The 17,032-nt window shown below is 33.8% G+C and overlaps 1 protein-coding gene across 6 annotated transcripts in view; it reads left to right on the forward strand.

Annotated features, from left to right (window-relative positions):
• The window catches only part of MAP3K7 (mitogen-activated protein kinase kinase kinase 7), a 48,772-nt gene that overhangs the window by 15,978 nt on the left and 15,762 nt on the right, over positions 1-17,032 (forward strand). For 4 of the 6 annotated variants that reach the window (XM_010707620.1, XM_010707614.1, XM_010707615.1 and 1 more), the window contains 6 exons: positions 3,122-3,250; positions 5,157-5,287; positions 5,694-5,775; positions 6,745-6,896; positions 7,529-7,688; positions 10,284-10,364. In XM_010707620.1, coding sequence (XP_010705922.1) covers positions 3,122-3,250; positions 5,157-5,287; positions 5,694-5,775; positions 6,745-6,896; positions 7,529-7,688; positions 10,284-10,364 — 735 coding nt within the window. The remainder of the gene's footprint in view (positions 1-3,121; positions 3,251-5,156; positions 5,288-5,693; positions 5,776-6,744; positions 6,897-7,528; positions 7,689-10,283; positions 10,365-17,032) is intronic. The other 2 variants (XM_010707616.1, XM_010707617.1) reach the window with 1 other exon arrangement.

The following is a 17,032-nucleotide window of genomic DNA, read 5'->3' on the forward strand; positions in this document are numbered from 1 at the left end:
CTTTCACTCCCAATTCTGATCAGCTTTTATCTTTAGAATTTGCGTGTTAGTGTCACTAAATTGAACATAATTGCCTTCATTTTGAAACCTCCACTTTCTTGTAATTTCACTTTTGTCTGGTTTTCTTTGTATCTCTTTCTTAGTTTTCTTCATCTCTAGAGGTTTGATGTACTTCCTCTTGCCTGCATTCTGAGAAACTTGTTATTAACAGTTAATTTAGTTAAGTAAGAAAACAAGCTATTTCTCTGAGCAGAGCTGGGAAGGGCTGATGACAGTCGATAATTAGATAGGTATAATTGCTTTATTATTACTAGAGAAATAATGCAGTTGTCATTAGATTGCAAATTAAACACATTTTAGCATTGATTGTGATTAGTAGAGGGCTCTGGAGGTGTCATCTTCCTGCTTCAGAAAGCAGGTGTCCTGTTTTGCAGTATCCACACTTAATATTCTTGGGAGGGGTTTCCTCCTGGGCACCACCTTTGGAGCTTTTATTTTGAAGGTACCTCATTCTTCTGCTTGTCACTTTGGGGAATCACCTAAGGATGATTCTGCTTACTCTGGAGCCTAAACATTTTCCATTGTGTCACTTTATATTGGAGCACCTGCTTTGTTTCTTTAACTTTAGCTGGGAGTGCTTCCTTTCTTAACTTTTGTTTACTATTAAATGAAATTGTGTAAATTAGAGATATCTTTTTCCTTTAGAAGTTATCCATTGCACTATCGGTGTTAAAGCAAAATTTTTGGTTCTGAGTGAAAAAAATAAGAACTGATTTTGAAATTAGAGCACTGTAGTGGGGATTTACAGTGCTTTGCTTAATTTCTCTGCTACATAAATTCAGCAGCGCAGAACAAAGAAATATTGTATTGCAAATTTACTGTTAGATGGCAGCAAAAGCTTTCACTTTGCAGTTGGCTTTTTGTACCTTTTTCTGAAGCTTTTAGTGATGCCACAAGTCTTCTATGCAAGAATCAGTATAAAGGAAAGATCCAATAAATTCTGTGATGCAGCATATCAAATTACTCTTGGGACAGTCATTAAAGTATTAATGTATTAAAAGAGTATTGAAATTATGTGAAAATTGTTAAACTTTTTTTGCATCTACTACTGCATCAGAAATTAACAGTGAGATAAGCAGTAATATTATTTTGGTACTGTTTTAGAACTCAGTTTTAGTTGAGAACTAGAAAGGCTTAAGAACTATCTCTTATAGGTGGCATACTTAAAAAGTGATTATTGATGTAATTTTCCTAACATTATGACTTTCTTTGAGTTTTAAGTATTATGGCATTTAGACCCTTGTAACAGATCATACAGTATAAATGAAAAAAATATCATTAAGATAGAATAAAGTGAAAGAGAAGAAGGCACTATAAGCTCTGAGCTCCCTTTGTCAAAATTACTTTTAAAATGCTTTGAGATAATTGGATATTGAAAAGTGATGCATCTGCTATCCTACCTAGGTCTGTTAAGTAATGAAACAATAGGATATCCTCCTTATGTTAGATACTGGCTTTGAACTATCACTTCTCAGAATTAGTTTTCAGCTTCAAAATAGAATTTCCTTGCTCAAACGGGAGTATAACATTACTTTCCTATCACTGGCTTTCTGCTTGCCACTGTGTACCATAGACTCTTCACTCCTCCATTGGTACCAAGTAGCATTTTTAGACAGCTTTGTCCACTGAAAAGTCACTTCATCAGATCTTCAGATCTGTCAGAGACAAAAGACCTTAAGATTGTCACTTTTTTCTTTCCATGCAGGAGTTTTGACAAAAAGGAGAGGGATGCAATTCTTTAGTGCTTTGCTCCACACAGCAGCATTAAAGCTCTTGTTGGGCTCCTGTCTTGCCATTGTTGGGAGGAATCACTTCAAAGTGGAATGCCTAAGATGGGGTGAATGTGTAGCTAGAAATGTTGTCACTGGATAGACTGAAGGATTGTTTTACTTCCCTTTATAATCTGCAATCGTTAACAGCTACCTTTTGAAGGGAAAGCTGACTTTGTGTTTCACCTTCAGAATTTTTTTAATTCATTAGCCACATTCAGTTACTTTGATACAAGTATAAAGAGTTTCAGAGATACCAAGTTCTTACGAGCTTTGTAAAATCAATAGATGCGAGAAGTTCAAACGAGTGCCCTTGCTTAGAAAGGATTCCAGTACATGGCTGCATCCTGTTTATTCAGTTTGACTTTCAGACTGTCCAACCTGCAAGAACTGGTCTTAGGGTATGCTGCTTTCCTTGCAGTTTGTCAGAGATACTGGAGGCCAGAGGAGGATGGCTTATAGGAAACGTGGAGCCTGTTGCAACTGGGTGTTATAAGATAAATACTGACATAAAACTAGGCTTCATTAATTCCTACTTATGAAATGACTTGTCTCAATAACACTTTCTTATTATGTATTAGTTTAAAAAATCTCTGTTATTTATAATTATGCTATCATTATCATGTTATTAATATTCACATTTCTTTCACTATTTGCATGAGTTAGGGCAACAGAACATACAGTCTTCCTCCTGTAGTCTTTGAATGTTATTATATATCACCTGGATGTCTTCTGCACCTGTAACTTAGGCTTAGAAATATTTAACCTGTGATTAGAGAACTTGATTTAAGTAATAGCATGATGAAAACAATAAGAAAGATAAACAGAGTAGAAATAAGATGGTGATGTTTTATGATTCTGCTAAAGACCTCTAATTAATTAGAGCAAGAGATATGACAGAGATGGCTAACATATTGTGATTAATATGGAAAAAACAAGCTCAACAAGAATATTTAGATGAAGCAAGATTAAGTTCTGAATTCAAAATATGTTTGAAATGTAATAAATTGCATTTGATATTATAAAATCAAACTGACTCTATTTATCATTCCAGGATGATGGAAATTGAGTGATTTCCATTGAGAGGCATTCTTAATGATCATGCCGTCAAATGATTTCAGACTTAAGTTAGCTTGAATCAAATAGATTTAGAAAACCTTATTTTCTTAAGAAAATAAATATGAGGTGAAAGGAAGCATATAGAGCATTTTTCACATGGAACTGTACCTATTATAAATGAGTTATAGAAAAGTTATGTAGAAAAGAAACAGTATATTTCTGATTTTTTCCAGGTAGCAATTACAGTGAAAAATGTGATGTTTTCAGTTGGGGTATTATTCTCTGGGAGGTAATCACCCGTAGGAAACCTTTTGATGAGATTGGTGGTCCAGCTTTCCGCATAATGTGGGCAGTTCACAATGGTGAGTTGAAAATGTTTAACTGCATTTTAAGTTGTATATTTCACCTATAAATTTGCTAAACATTCTGAAGCGTGCATTTTTAAAGTACTAGTTTTTCAGTTCTGGACTTCATTTAATACGGACTTCTGTCATAAAGGATAAATAATAAGACACTGACACTTTTATGTTAGTGTGGTTTTTGTTTTATTTGACTGCTACATTGTTTGCATTTCCTGCTGCATATAACCACTGTATAAATAAACAAGGGAGAAAAGCTGTACATTTATTACGGCTCGCCATTTTAAAAGATTTGACAGTGGTCTGAGTCATGTACTTAAAAAAAAATAGCCCTTTATCTTTTAAAAAAATGGGCATTTACACTATGAATGCACAAGTTCAAGTAATTTAACCTATAGTTTAAAATGTAAAAACTGTCAAACTCTGCAGGACCATAGGCATTAAAAATGTTACTCTGTTTTTCATCTGTTGTTTTTTTTTATTCTGCTGTTTAAATTGTTTTATCTAGGGTCTTGCAATCATGGAGCAGGATTTTACTGTGCTAGGTACTATGCAGAATAAAGCCCTTTAGGATAACGAACAAAGGAAATGATTGGATTAAGATAGATGAAGTAGTGGTACAGTATCAGTCAAAATAATAGACTGTAGTATCTTAATTCTAGTAGCATAACTGCTTTAACAGAGTACTTCCAGTTACTTTGACAAATCAGATTTGTAAGAAGAAGGCAGTAATGGAAGTGATATAGTTCACTGAATGTCTGCTAAAAGCTTCTACCATTTGTGAAAAACACTATCAAAGAAAGAATGAACTTGTTTGGATGATCTAATTAACAAGCAAGCAATGATGGCTGGCACTGTGCCTGAGAATCATAGTTTCAGTACTAAATGATAGAAGCTCAAGGTGAGAATATGAATCTTGTTTGATCAAGTATGTAAAGGTGGCAGGCATTGGTAGGATGGATGAGTGCTACAGTCAGTGATACACAAGGAAAGATGTTTGCAAACAGCATTTTTGAGTGAAGAGAGAAGTTCTCCATTTCAGTTTTTCAAGGGCACAAGTCATTGAGTCAGGACTGATGAGAGACTTAATAAAAGCAATAGCTATAAATGTGAATGTAGTAAGTCAGAAAGCCTTGCTAAGTTGCAGAAAAAGCTCATAGGGGAAGAAAAAGTCCACTTTGATTTTTAAAATGTTTTTTTTTTGTTCACTTCTCTAAACTGTCTTAATTTATGTACTATTTGTTACAGCTAATACATTTTTAAGTACTCACTGCTTTCTTTGCAAAGCGTCTCTACTTCTCATGTGTTAAGCACAACTGGATGTCTATTAACTGTATTTGTTGTTAAAGTAATAAAATGAGTAGAATATGGAACAAATTCAAATGAATAGGTTATACTACAGTTGAAGTAAAATACATAATTGAAAAGATCTAGAGTCCATGAAACAGTCATCCAGAATTGATGCTTTTAGTGCTTAGTAGTTTTTCAGGAAGAACAAAAGCAACTTCAGAAATACTTTTTTGTGTGCAAGTTCAACAGTAGATATCAAAGGCTTCTGGCACTTCCCAGCATGGGGCTTTATTCTTCAGAAAGCTATAACATAATCATTAGCCATTTTAAGTACCATTGTGATATACTGTACTTTGTCAGTCACTGAATTTATGCAAATGACTTCTGAAGGAAAAAATTCATTTTATTTCTTCTATTTTTTTTTTTTAAATGTACCTGTAACTCATTTGTAGTGCAAAGGAACACTGTCAGTTGTTTGCTTAAAAGAGAAAATGAAATATGGGCCAGCTCCTTCAGACTACATGTTTTCCTGTACTTGCTTAGCAAAATGTCAGAAAGATATCAGTCACTGTCAGTCTTCTTAAAGTTTGCTTAAATTTTCTTCTAATTTCAATTTTAGGTACTCGACCACCACTGATCAAAAACTTACCTAAACCAATTGAGAGTTTAATGACCCGTTGTTGGTCCAAGGATCCCTCACAACGACCTTCCATGGAAGAAATTGTTAAGATAATGACACACTTGATGCGGGTATTAAATTTATTTTAGTATCTTAATCTTTCTTAACTTATTCAGTTGAGAAATTGAATTACAGTAGGTATGCCTTTTATCACACTTTAAAGAGAGACTAATGTTTTCCTCTCTCCTCTTTTTACTTGAAAAAAATATATATATCAAATTATTGCTGTAAAGAAGGGGACTAATTTCTTTGTTTTTGGGAGGAGTAGAGTATTTCATTTATAACAAACATGGAGAAATTAATAAAAGGAGTCATATTTTAATGTATTATTTAAAATAGTCTGACTTCTTTTTCTAAATAAAGTCTTATGTATGATATAGAATTTATTATATTTATGAATTATTTTATAAGGTACTATTCATACTACTTTAAAGCAATTCCTTTTTATTACTATTAAAACACTGCTTTTTATCACAGTACTTTCCAGGAGCTGATGAACCTCTGCAGTATCCTTGCCAGTATTCAGATGAAGGGCAAAGCAACTCTGCCACTAGTACAGGTATTCTTGTATAAATAAGAGAATACAACGGAAACATGAAGTGATACAGAAGGGTTATAAAATACAGTTTCATGTTTGAACTCAAATTCGAAAAGATAATCTTTCACAAACTTATGTATTGGCAGGAGTCCATTTTTTTTAAGACCTCATACCACAACATATTTACTGTTCTTAGACAAATAGTTTTACTGAATTATGTCTTTAATGAAAAATGGGCATATACATCTCCACAGTTTAAACTTGCAGTAGTTCTATGTTAAACTGCAGTAAATACAATAATTTAAATGAAGCACAAGGAAAACGCTAGAAAGGGAAGTAGAACAAAATGTAGGCTACGCTTTCAGGTAGTGTTTCCCCTACTGAAACAATTTTACTAATAGAAAATAAAGATTGTTCTGTCCTCTGATTCTATAGACAAGTTTTCCCACTTCAGTAGAAATTGTCTTCACCTTTTGCTAGCTGATTTGTTTTTTCTACCTCTAAATTTATTTTATTTTGAATGAAGTTTCATTAAGCTACTTTGCCGCTTAATGACCTGCAAATTATATTTTTACTAACTTTACTAGGTGTTCTCCACTTCTCAGCACATGATTATAAGATAAGATTTATAACTTTCAACTGATGAATACATACTGATGTCTATTTTTTCAGGTATTTGTTCTCCTCTGTAGTAAACGATGGACCTTATCATTAATCATGAATTATATTGCCAGTTGTATTGTTAATTTACCAACTACTCCAACAATTTCAGAGCAAACTAAATAATGACTTCAAATATCTTTGTAGTAGTTAGTCGTATATTCTGTCATCCACCCACTCCTCTTCACATTTTATAATTAGGGATCTGTTGCAGTTTGGCAGCTTTCATTTCATTAAAAGTTACCTTAATGCAAAGTAAAGCTTCTGAGAAGGAGCAGAAATACACTTTAGGATTTTTAATGGAAATTTGTTCTTCCTTTGAATTTCCAGGTTCATTTATGGACATCACTTCTACAAATACAAGTAACAAAAGCGATGCAAACATGGAACCGAATGACTTCCAAGGAGCTTCTACCAATGACACTATTAAACGTTTAGAATCAAAATTGGCACAGCAAATGAAAAATACAGCCAAGCAGCCGGTAAGTGAATGTCTGTAATTTTGAATAATAATGAAAAAGACGAAATGAACAAAAACATGTCTGCAACTACTAGAAACATTAGTGTCTTTTCTTTAAAAAATAGAATAGAATTGGATTCAGTTACTTATAAGAAAGGAGCGTGAAAGTGGATGGAAAAATACTGAATGATTCCAAAAAGATAAACTGGAAGGCTATCAAGAGGTACCTTCAATGAAATAAAAAGAGTTCATTTGATTCCGGGGGATTCAGTAGGTTTAAAAAAAAATTGAATTCAAATATCATTACCTTAATTTAGAGCTACAAGTTTAGTATAACAGAAAAGGATTATACATTTATGTGACTTTTGAAAACACTGTTTTATTTCAAGTGGGATAGAAAAATACAAATATTCTCTTCTGACAATATTGACCTAATTCTACTCAATTTGAATTAGAGTAAATTTAATTCTTTGCAGGTTACAAGATATTTGGCTCTTAAGTGCCAATAATAGTTTAAATTTTTACCATTTTAAAAATTTGCCTAATTTTTAAATCTGCTGTAGAAATATATTTTATTCCACATACTGAGTATATTATTGGGAAGTTTCTGCAGATCTGATTCCATTCTTTTTAAAATTCTAACTGTTGAAACAGGGTGATCCTGGCCGTTTGAGTTTACCACCATCTCGTGGGAGCAGTGTGGAGAGCTTGTCAGATGTTCGTGGGCGACCTCAGTCAGCCCTTGTTTCAGGAGAAGCCAAAAGGATGAGTGCTGACATGTCCGAAATGGAAGCAAGAATACCTTCTACAACAGGTAAAATTATGTTTGTGGGATAGAGTAAGGAACTGGTAGGGAGGAAGATTATTTTAAAAAATAAATAAATAAGAAAAGAGAGAAAAAAAATGAAGTCTTATGAAAGGTTAATAAAATTAGCCATGTGAAAATATTTTAACTTTTCATGTAATCTTTCTCATCCTTTATTAGCTGAGGTGGAATATTGTACATTCAGCTGCAAGGCAGGTACTTTAATTAGGTACTTTTAAGGTCACAGATAGATTACTTATGTTCAATTAGACTTTCACCTTTCTAAAATCATTCTGAGACTTCTAAATATCAGTCCTATTCCAAATGCACAGGCTTTATCTTTGCCCTTATCTTAATTATCTCTAAAATAGTTTGTTTTTTTTTGCAGTTATTCCTCTAATATATAAAAGTGGATAGTTGGTTTTAACAGTCAGCATGTTCCCAAATAAGTTTTAAAATCAATTTTGTCATATTTCAGAAACATAAGCATATTTTATTCGTCAGATGAACACAGCATAATATCTTTTGTTTAAAAAGTAAACTAGCTTCAGGTGCTTTGCTTCAGGTAGCCATAAACTGTTGTGTTTAAATACTGAGTCCGTGAGTGAATTGGAAGTTATGCGTAAGCATAAATACGTAATTTTATGGTGAAAACAACCTTCAATCTTCCCAGAAAATCTATTTAATAAAAACGTTTATACTTGGCAAACACTTTCTCGTCTCTTTTCTTCATCAAAGATATTGTTCGTTGATCTATGCAAACCTTAATTATTAAGTTTGACATTTGAAACTTTTTTTAATGGTATGTAACTATAGATTTAATTAGCAGACAAAATTACTTTGGTTTGTTCAGGGTTATTTAGTTGATATAGTATTTCTCCACAAATCTCACAAATTAGGGTAATCCAAGAAACTGTAAGAAATAAGGAAATAAGCATCATATTCCAACTCTTTTCAACCATGACTACTTTATTTTTGTTCTTTGTTGTATGATGATTCTTTTAGGATCTTGTTTTGCTAAATACTGGAGATATTTGTGGGATAATATTATCTTGCCCTAAATGCTTTTACTTTTATGTACTTATCTTAAAGCCTTACTCCAAAATTTTGTCTTTTGTATTGTCAATCTTTGACTGATTGATTGTGTAGCACTTCACCCTGAATATTTCTAAAGGTTTCCTAACATGGAAGGCAACTATGTACTTACCTGATAATAATAACTTGTTTTTACTTTAAAATGTCAGGACTCACTGACCCTCTAAAGTCAATGTAAAGTTTTGACATTAGTGGAGATAACTGTGGCCTTCCTTTGTGTGAGTTTTTAATTTTCCTGGTTTGTCTTCCATAAGTACACTGTTTTGAATAGTAATTGTTATTTCAGAATATTGTAAGGATTTTTTTTTGTTGTTTGTTATGACTGGAGGGTTTCTTTTTCTTGACACAAAAGAATATGTGGAATATTCTGGAGTTTTGTGTTTTGTTTTGGTTTGGTTTTTTTGTGTGTGGGTTGTTGGGTTTTTTTTGTTTGTTTGTTTTCTTTTTTTTAGTTATTTTAGGCAGTAACTGACCACTAGAAATCAGGTCAAACTTATCTGGCCATACCTTTTTCAATAAGAGCTGAAACAACACTGTGTTGTTTTTGCTTTGTTTTTAATGCTGTTAACTTTGTGACAGAAATAATATACTGTAAACTGAAATAGGATTGTGGCTGGATGAGAATCAGGCTGTTAAGTGTAAATAAAGTCAAGAATATTGAATCTTCTTGTTCCGCCTATTGCTAGATTTAAGTGTTAAGTGTAAATTGCATAATACACGCCACCATTTCACATTAAGTTTGAGATAAATTTGCTGCAGTGTTCTATCTTTGGGAGCTGTATTTGGGCTTTTCTCTAAATGGAAACTATTTTTTTTCTCTAAATGGGTAACTACACAAGTGGCAAAATAAAAATTTTTTAAAAGTTTTTATTGCAAAGTATATAATGCTTCTTGAATGTCCTTCAGGATGAAGACATTAATGGCGACAGCCACTTTTTAAAACAAGAAACATCCTCATTAGTAGGGCAAAATAATGGAAAGCAGGAACAATTGTCTAATGTAGTAAGAGTAAGCACTTTTCAGGGACAGATTACCTTTGCTTTAACAGGAGATGATTCAAAGAAAAAAGTATCCAACTTTTAATCTTTTTCATAAAATAGTTTGTGCCCAGCACTAAAGAGGAAGTGTTATATAAGTTCAGGCAATCAAGAATTTACTCTGAATATACAGGTGATCTGAAACAATTTATTTTATTCTCTGTTTGGATAATTACATTTGGTTTTCCCTTCTTTGTTGCCATGCTGCTTTCTGTGTTTGACTTTTGTGTTGCTAACTAAAACTAATTACACAGTGTTGTATTGACGGCTAGTTCTGCATTTTTGCTTTTTAACAGTTGCTTTACTATGTGTAAGCATGAGTGAAAGGCAATGCAGTTTATTCTGCATGAAATATTTTTGCATGAACTACAGTTTAACAAATTTTATGAAAAATGCAATATGACAAATTTAATAATTTTGCTATTGCCTTTTTAGTGTTTTGCATGTGTATTGTATGTGTGTATTTTTTCAGCCTATTCCAAGCCTAAACGAGGCCATCGTAAAACTGCTTCATTTGGCAACATTCTGGATGTCCCTGAGATCATCATACCAGGTATCGCAGACCATGTGAACGGGTCAATTGGTTAAGATGCTGGAATAATGATCAGACTGCTAAAAAAATACTTCTTGCTCCAGCTGCACTAGAACAGACCTAGAAATATCCCAATGCATTTTTTTAAGTGTCTCAGTAAAGAGGAGCATGATCTTTCAGTACTAACTTTTATCAGTAAAGGATGTGATCTTCTTGGTCTAACTTACTTTTAGTAATAAAGGGCTTTTTCCTTTTATGATCTTGGTGTTAGATTCTCATTATAGGGCAGGCATTATTTTATTACAGTACTTCATTTGGCAAAAATGAACCTTAGTTGAAAAATTCCTGTTTAGATAATTACAGTGCCCTGATCTGTGCAGTGTTTAAGCACCCATTTCTAATCTAATCAAATATTAGTAGAACAAAATACTTAAATACACAGTGTACAGAACTTCAAATCTGTGTAATGCTTGTGATTAAACAAGATTAAAGCTTAATCTGTAGTTTTTATATTTGACTACAGTTTTCTAGATATAAAATGTATTTGCATTAGTATTTTTGTTGTGTTTAACTTAAGACAAGCTAAAATTATTAGGACAGGCTTCTGACAGTAAGAGAATCAGAATATTCAGCACCTTAGCAGGTATTTTCTGTTGAGACTCATCTATTTTATATTTATATTCAGTAGGAAATACATTTTTCTTTCCCATCTTCCCTCCAATTTCCTTACATACTTCTCAAAGACTAAAAATAAGTTTAATCGATCCCAAACTGTGATAGGTATACCATGATTAGTATACCAGTCACCTCAAAATTATTTTTCAGGAGATGAAAGTAATAGTATATGTTGCTAATCAAAAGATCCATTAAAAACTCTGGACCTCAACTCTAAATGTGTGTCATTTGAGGAATCTTCCTTGTAGATCTTGAGGATTATTGTATTTTAAAGTTGAATACAGAAGATACAGTTCTATGCAAAACTTTAAATACGTTTATTGAAGTGTACTTATAAAAGTACAGTTTGTCAAAATGTAGCTTCCAGAGGAAAATTGAACAGTTGATGAAAATAAAACCTATTTGGCACAGAGACTAGCAAATTATATAAAATGTTTATTAGTATTCCGCTGTAGTTTTCAAACACTCCTGGCCTTCTGTGGTACACAGGAAGTCTTGAGAGAGCAAGGAAAGAGGAAGTGAAGCTACATTCTTAAGAGATCTGTCAAGTTTTACAATGTCAACAAGTGATGGCAGCCCAACAAGTTTGCTCTAAAAGTTAACTAGGCACCTGTTGTCTGCACATACTGTCTGTCTGCTTCAAAAAAAAACTTCGAATCTTTTAGAGAAGAATAATTAAAAGGTCAGTGGAATAATATATCATGTAGCTTTCCCAAAGTAGATTGTGCCAAACACATCAGATACCTTTTTGAGGTTTTGCTTACTTAGGCAAGGGAAGTCATTTAGATACCCTTCACCTGAACTATTTTAATTGAACTTGACGAGACTGGAATTCTAAGGTAAATTTGGAACAAATAAAAGAGAAATAGCAACCTGTAGAAATGAAATATAGGTTTGAAGCAAGCATAAGAACGAATTTTCTCAGAGTTTACTCTTAAGGCATTTGTTAAGCCCCAAGTGAGTGATAAAGTGTTATCAGGTGTAACAATATAAAGAAGAATTCAAGTATCACATAGGATGAATTGTGGTGTGATGGAGGGTGATTGGTGGACAAGAAACAGAGTAAAACTTAATGTCATATGCTGAGGGACCAGTAGTAACAATTTCTTTTAATTATGAAGAGAACTCATTAGTGGACTGCAAAGCACCATAGCAGATGCATAAAAGATTAATCCTAAGCAGTCTAAGCAACTAATCTCAAGTAGTTGTTAAAATATATATAAATATCTGTCTACTTATAAGTGATAGGTAGATACCGGTCTTTAGGATTCACTTTGAAAAGAATATTTCCAGGATAGATTAGAAAAACTAAAGCTAATTTACAGGCCATTGTTGAGGTCTGATCAGGAAATCAACATAGTATTCTGGGCCAGAGAAATATGTTGAGCTAATCATAAGTACACTCTGAAATAGTAACAAGAAAAGCTACTAGAATGGTATGTAGAGTGTGAAGAAGAAAGTGGAAGAGCATGGTTTTTTTAGTCCTCAGAGTGAAAGCTGAGAAATGAGTAATTATTTCTGTAGATGAATTTGCAGCTGAAGACTAGGAAGAGAGAATTGCTCAAGCTAACAGGCACAGTATCGACACTAAGGCAAAGGGTGTAACTATTATGCAGTCTGGACTGCATAATAAAAGGTTTCAAAAAGTCAGAACAGCTTCCTGGTAAGAATCACAGTGCCAGGAAAAAAGAACATGTCCCCAGCTCTATTAAAATAGAGCTTAATCGTTACGTGACAGAGACAGAACCAGCTGCCCAGTAAATTAACTATATTTATCTGTATCCTTAAAGCAGTTTCTGAAAAGCATCTTGCTCTGTTTTTAGGACAGCATAATGTGCCCTCACATTATGTGTTTCTCACCACATTCCTTTCCTTACTCCTTCAGTACATGGCTTTCAATCCTACCCTCTTAACACTTTTCCCCTTCCAGTTCATGTCCAAGCTCCCCAGAGTGCCACCACTGTCTAACTCCCACCCTGTTATGTTCCTCAGCACTTCTGCACATACCCAGCTCCTCCAGCCTTCCCTGGGCACGTCCATCCGTGGGAAGAGAGCACTGACATTGTCCACACTACTGCTGGCCTGCTGCTGAGTACACGGCAAAGCAGCTGCTTCCCACAGAGGGGAGGGTACTGGGCAGGCGTGTTACCGTGAGTCAGCTGCTTTGGGGCAGGGCTATTTTAGAAGCATGAGTACTACATCTGCCATCATTGGGTTGTTTGTTTTTTTTTTTATACTGGGTTCTGCCTTGGTCACTTTTTATCCATGAACTGGTTGTGATAGTGAAGTCATAAAGTTTATTTTTTTATCAGTTGATGATTACATGTTTGAAGAAGTGGAATTTGCTCTTCTTCCTACATGTTTTCCAATAGGTGTAAATAAACTTACTTTCATTTAAGGTGCTATTTTGTTACTAGTTTACAAAAATAAAAACTGAAAATAATAGATCAGCAAGTTCCATTGGCAAATGGATTTTCAGTGGTGATAAACCACAACCAGATAGCCACGTGGAGTATCCCTTTCTTTCACTTGATATGCAGTATAATATGGATAATAGGCACCAACATCTCCATGTAGGTGTTTTTTCTTATTTATATATGAGAAATAAAATTCCTTACAAGTACAAAAAGCTTAAATAGCCGTATGTTTAAAGGAAAAAGTAAAATCCAGTTACAGTTTGTCAACATGATTAAGGACAATAATCCAGACACCTTCTGTATACTAACCAATCAAGAAGCATCTGACAAAATATACTTTGAAGTACAGCCTTTTCTTCTCTGGCAATGTTAAACAGCTTATGCATATAGCATGCATGCATTTGGCTTTCTAATTTTGTCATGCAAAACTCTGTGCCACAGCATTAAAGTAATTTTATAACATTGGCACTGCATAGACGATTACTCAGGATAGACACGTTTTGTTAAGTATCTTTAGAAAATGTACGAGGATCGTAGATGGTTTAGCTAGTGATTTTTCCATCTAACTTTTAAAACCAGTATAGGCCAGAAATCCTACTTTTGTCTCTTCAAATCAATTCATGATTCTGGATTCCAGATGAATGGCTTAAATTCCTTACCATGTCTTCTAACACTAGTAAATTTACTAATTGCCTTGTACCGTAAGGGACATTTAATTCTTTGAGTGTAAGGAAAGCACTTGAAAGTACTGTACATGAATAAGGATGGGAGAACATGATAATGGAGGAACCAAAAAGTAAACTCCCTACCACAAAATCAGAGACTACTCAAGTGAGTTTGAAAGCAGGAACAGGAGACCTGGAAGAAGAGTAAGAGTGAGTTTGCACTTGGCTGGAAGGATACAAACAAAATACTTTTGCCTTAATGAGAGGAAAACAAGCAGCATGTATGCTTGTGTAAGTGTAAAAGGAGACAGTGAGCATCTGCTATAGGGAAGGGAGAGGACTGCATGACTGCTCTGAATTTTTGAGGGTTTTTCAAAAGCCTTAACAGGAAGCTGTGTCATTTGCTTCACTGCAGTATGCGGAGTGGCACATACCAGAAGTTTTCTGTACCTTTTGAATTTCATTTTAGGAAATAACAGTGTGTAAAATTTTTTTCTTTTTCTTTTTCTTTTCTTTTTTTTTTTTAGGGCAAGAAGTATATTTAGGATATTTGTGGGGGGAGATTAATAAGAAATACTGGAGCAGGTTGGAGGGAGTGGATTGAGGAAGGCGAATACGAGGAGTGAAGTGAGAATGAGACAAGAATGAGAATAATATAGAGAGAAGGGGGGAAGAGCTGGAGGAAGAAATAGGAAAACACAAATGGAACAAAGGAAATGAGTGGAAGAGAACTGTATACCTTACCACTGCAAATACTTCATGAACAAATTTTACATTCCTATTTATATGAAATGCTTTGCACCATCGTACTCATTTGAGACCGTAACGATTGCTTCAGTTTTTCTCTCCGGTATTTCAGCAATTAATGTTACTTTCCTCTGAGCAAGTTTTTGCTCTTTGCTCTTCTCTCCTCAGTTTTTTTGCTTTCATTTTGCCATTTTAGTTTGTATACTCATATGTTATTAAACAGCACAGAACTTGAATATTTCAGTAATTGTAGCTCTCTAATATGCAAGCTATGTGTGTTAAGAAAACTTGAAAGCATGAGACCCCAGGTACTGTATGGAATTTCTACAACTATATTACAGTAATTGCTTGAAATGGCATATGATTTTGTGGGTCTATTTCCTTTTTAGTACAATAAATTAACTAAAAGTCTTTCATCATTCCAGGTAGCGATCAGGCACTCAGAGCTTTTTTCACTAAAACTCTCAAAACAGATGTGTAATTGGATGCTCATTATTTTCTAATCTTAAAGTCCTGTAAATTGTTAAAATCCTGACATAGAACATCAAGCTACTGTAGACTAACTTCTGCACATTTACAACATGATTAGTTGTATAGGGAGGAAAAATTAGGAGTTTTAAATGGGTGTAGAGGTAAAACATGTTAAGGAAGGAAAGGAAAGAAGATATAAAGATGTGGCTATGATGATTTCAAATAAAAATGTTGTGTTGTATTTTTTCAATTGAAATTTGTCTTGAATCTGGAGCAATAAGTATTTGTTGATTTGTAATCTACTTCTGCTTTGTCTAAGCTATTTGCCAGATGTCTGCAGCAGTTACACTAATTAAAATGGCATTGCCCAATAGAGCTTGCTCTTCTCTCGTGCTACTAACTCAAAGATATTTTTCATTTAAAGATGTTCATTTATTACAACATGGTAGTTTTGGCCCCTCCTTCCACCCTCCTTCAAAGCATTTTCTTTTCTTGCACCCCACCCTGATAATTTTAACTTTTTTGGCAGCCATGTTCTAATGTTTCAGCAACACATGTGCCGGGTTCTTTAAATTCACAAATGTTGCTAATCTGAAATGAGAATTTCAGATATTTTTGCAAGCTTATTTCAGCTGAACTAATTTTAGAACAGTGTTGTTGAATGAAACGTGCACATAATTTTGTGTCAGTCATGGGTGGATCATCTGTATCTTGAATATTGAGATTAGTTGTGACAGCCAGATGAAGTATCTAGCATATATAATTCTATTAAATGTATAATTGTGTTTGTAAATGGCCATTTAGTGAAAAAATTCACTGCGAATGAATAAGATCAAAAATTTGATATAGATCTGTCATTCACTCAATCTCTAGTATCTTAGTAGAAATATATTAAACATAATACAGTCACAATGCTTAGGTAAGTATATACTTCCTCTGAATTTCAGAAGCAAAAGATCAAGACCTCGAAAAAGCTGTGTCTTTTGTAGTCAGAGCAAAGACTACAAGACTTTTCAAAGACTTCTCATTCTGAAACTCTTGATTTTCTGATATGTTTCTTTCTCATAGAACTTCTTTGAAATTTTAGAATGTAAAATGTCATGTCAGATTGGTAAAGTGACACTAAGAGTTCTCTATGGCTGCTCTATGCTAATGTATTCTTACATGCAGTAGTCACTATTTAAGAATTTAAATTGTGATTCCACTAAATGTATTGATCAATATTGCATAGATAGTCTTATATTTTTGTAGTAGCAGTTATGAATCAAAATTTGCTCAAGATAGGCAGGAAAGTAGTACTGAAACGATGCTGAATAAATATCTAAAAGGTTAAAAAAAGATAAGATGCCTGTTAAAGGGCTTAGAGTTGGGCTGGCTGCTGAGTTCATGGTTGATGAGTTAGGGGCTGTCGCTGTTGTAGTACATGTTTGAGATGCTACCCTTGAGTAGAAAAGTTACGTAATGCAGATCAAGAATTTTGAGCATTGTCAGCTGTTACTCAGAACGTTTTGGTGTTTCCTTTTGGACAGCTGACCTGCTCTCAAGATACAATATAAACAATCACAGCAATAAAAATCAAAGTAGTCAGGGAGATTCCGTTGCATAATCTCCAATACTTTTGAGAAGACTTTGTTTCCCAGTAATGTCTTTGAGTGTCCCTGTTAGAATTTAAACTGTTTTATGTAGCTGTCACAAGTGGATAATTGCTAACAGG

Source organism: Meleagris gallopavo, chromosome 2, assembly GCF_000146605.3.
Source record: "Meleagris gallopavo isolate NT-WF06-2002-E0010 breed Aviagen turkey brand Nicholas breeding stock chromosome 2, Turkey_5.1, whole genome shotgun sequence".
NCBI lineage: Eukaryota > Metazoa > Chordata > Aves > Galliformes > Phasianidae > Meleagris > Meleagris gallopavo.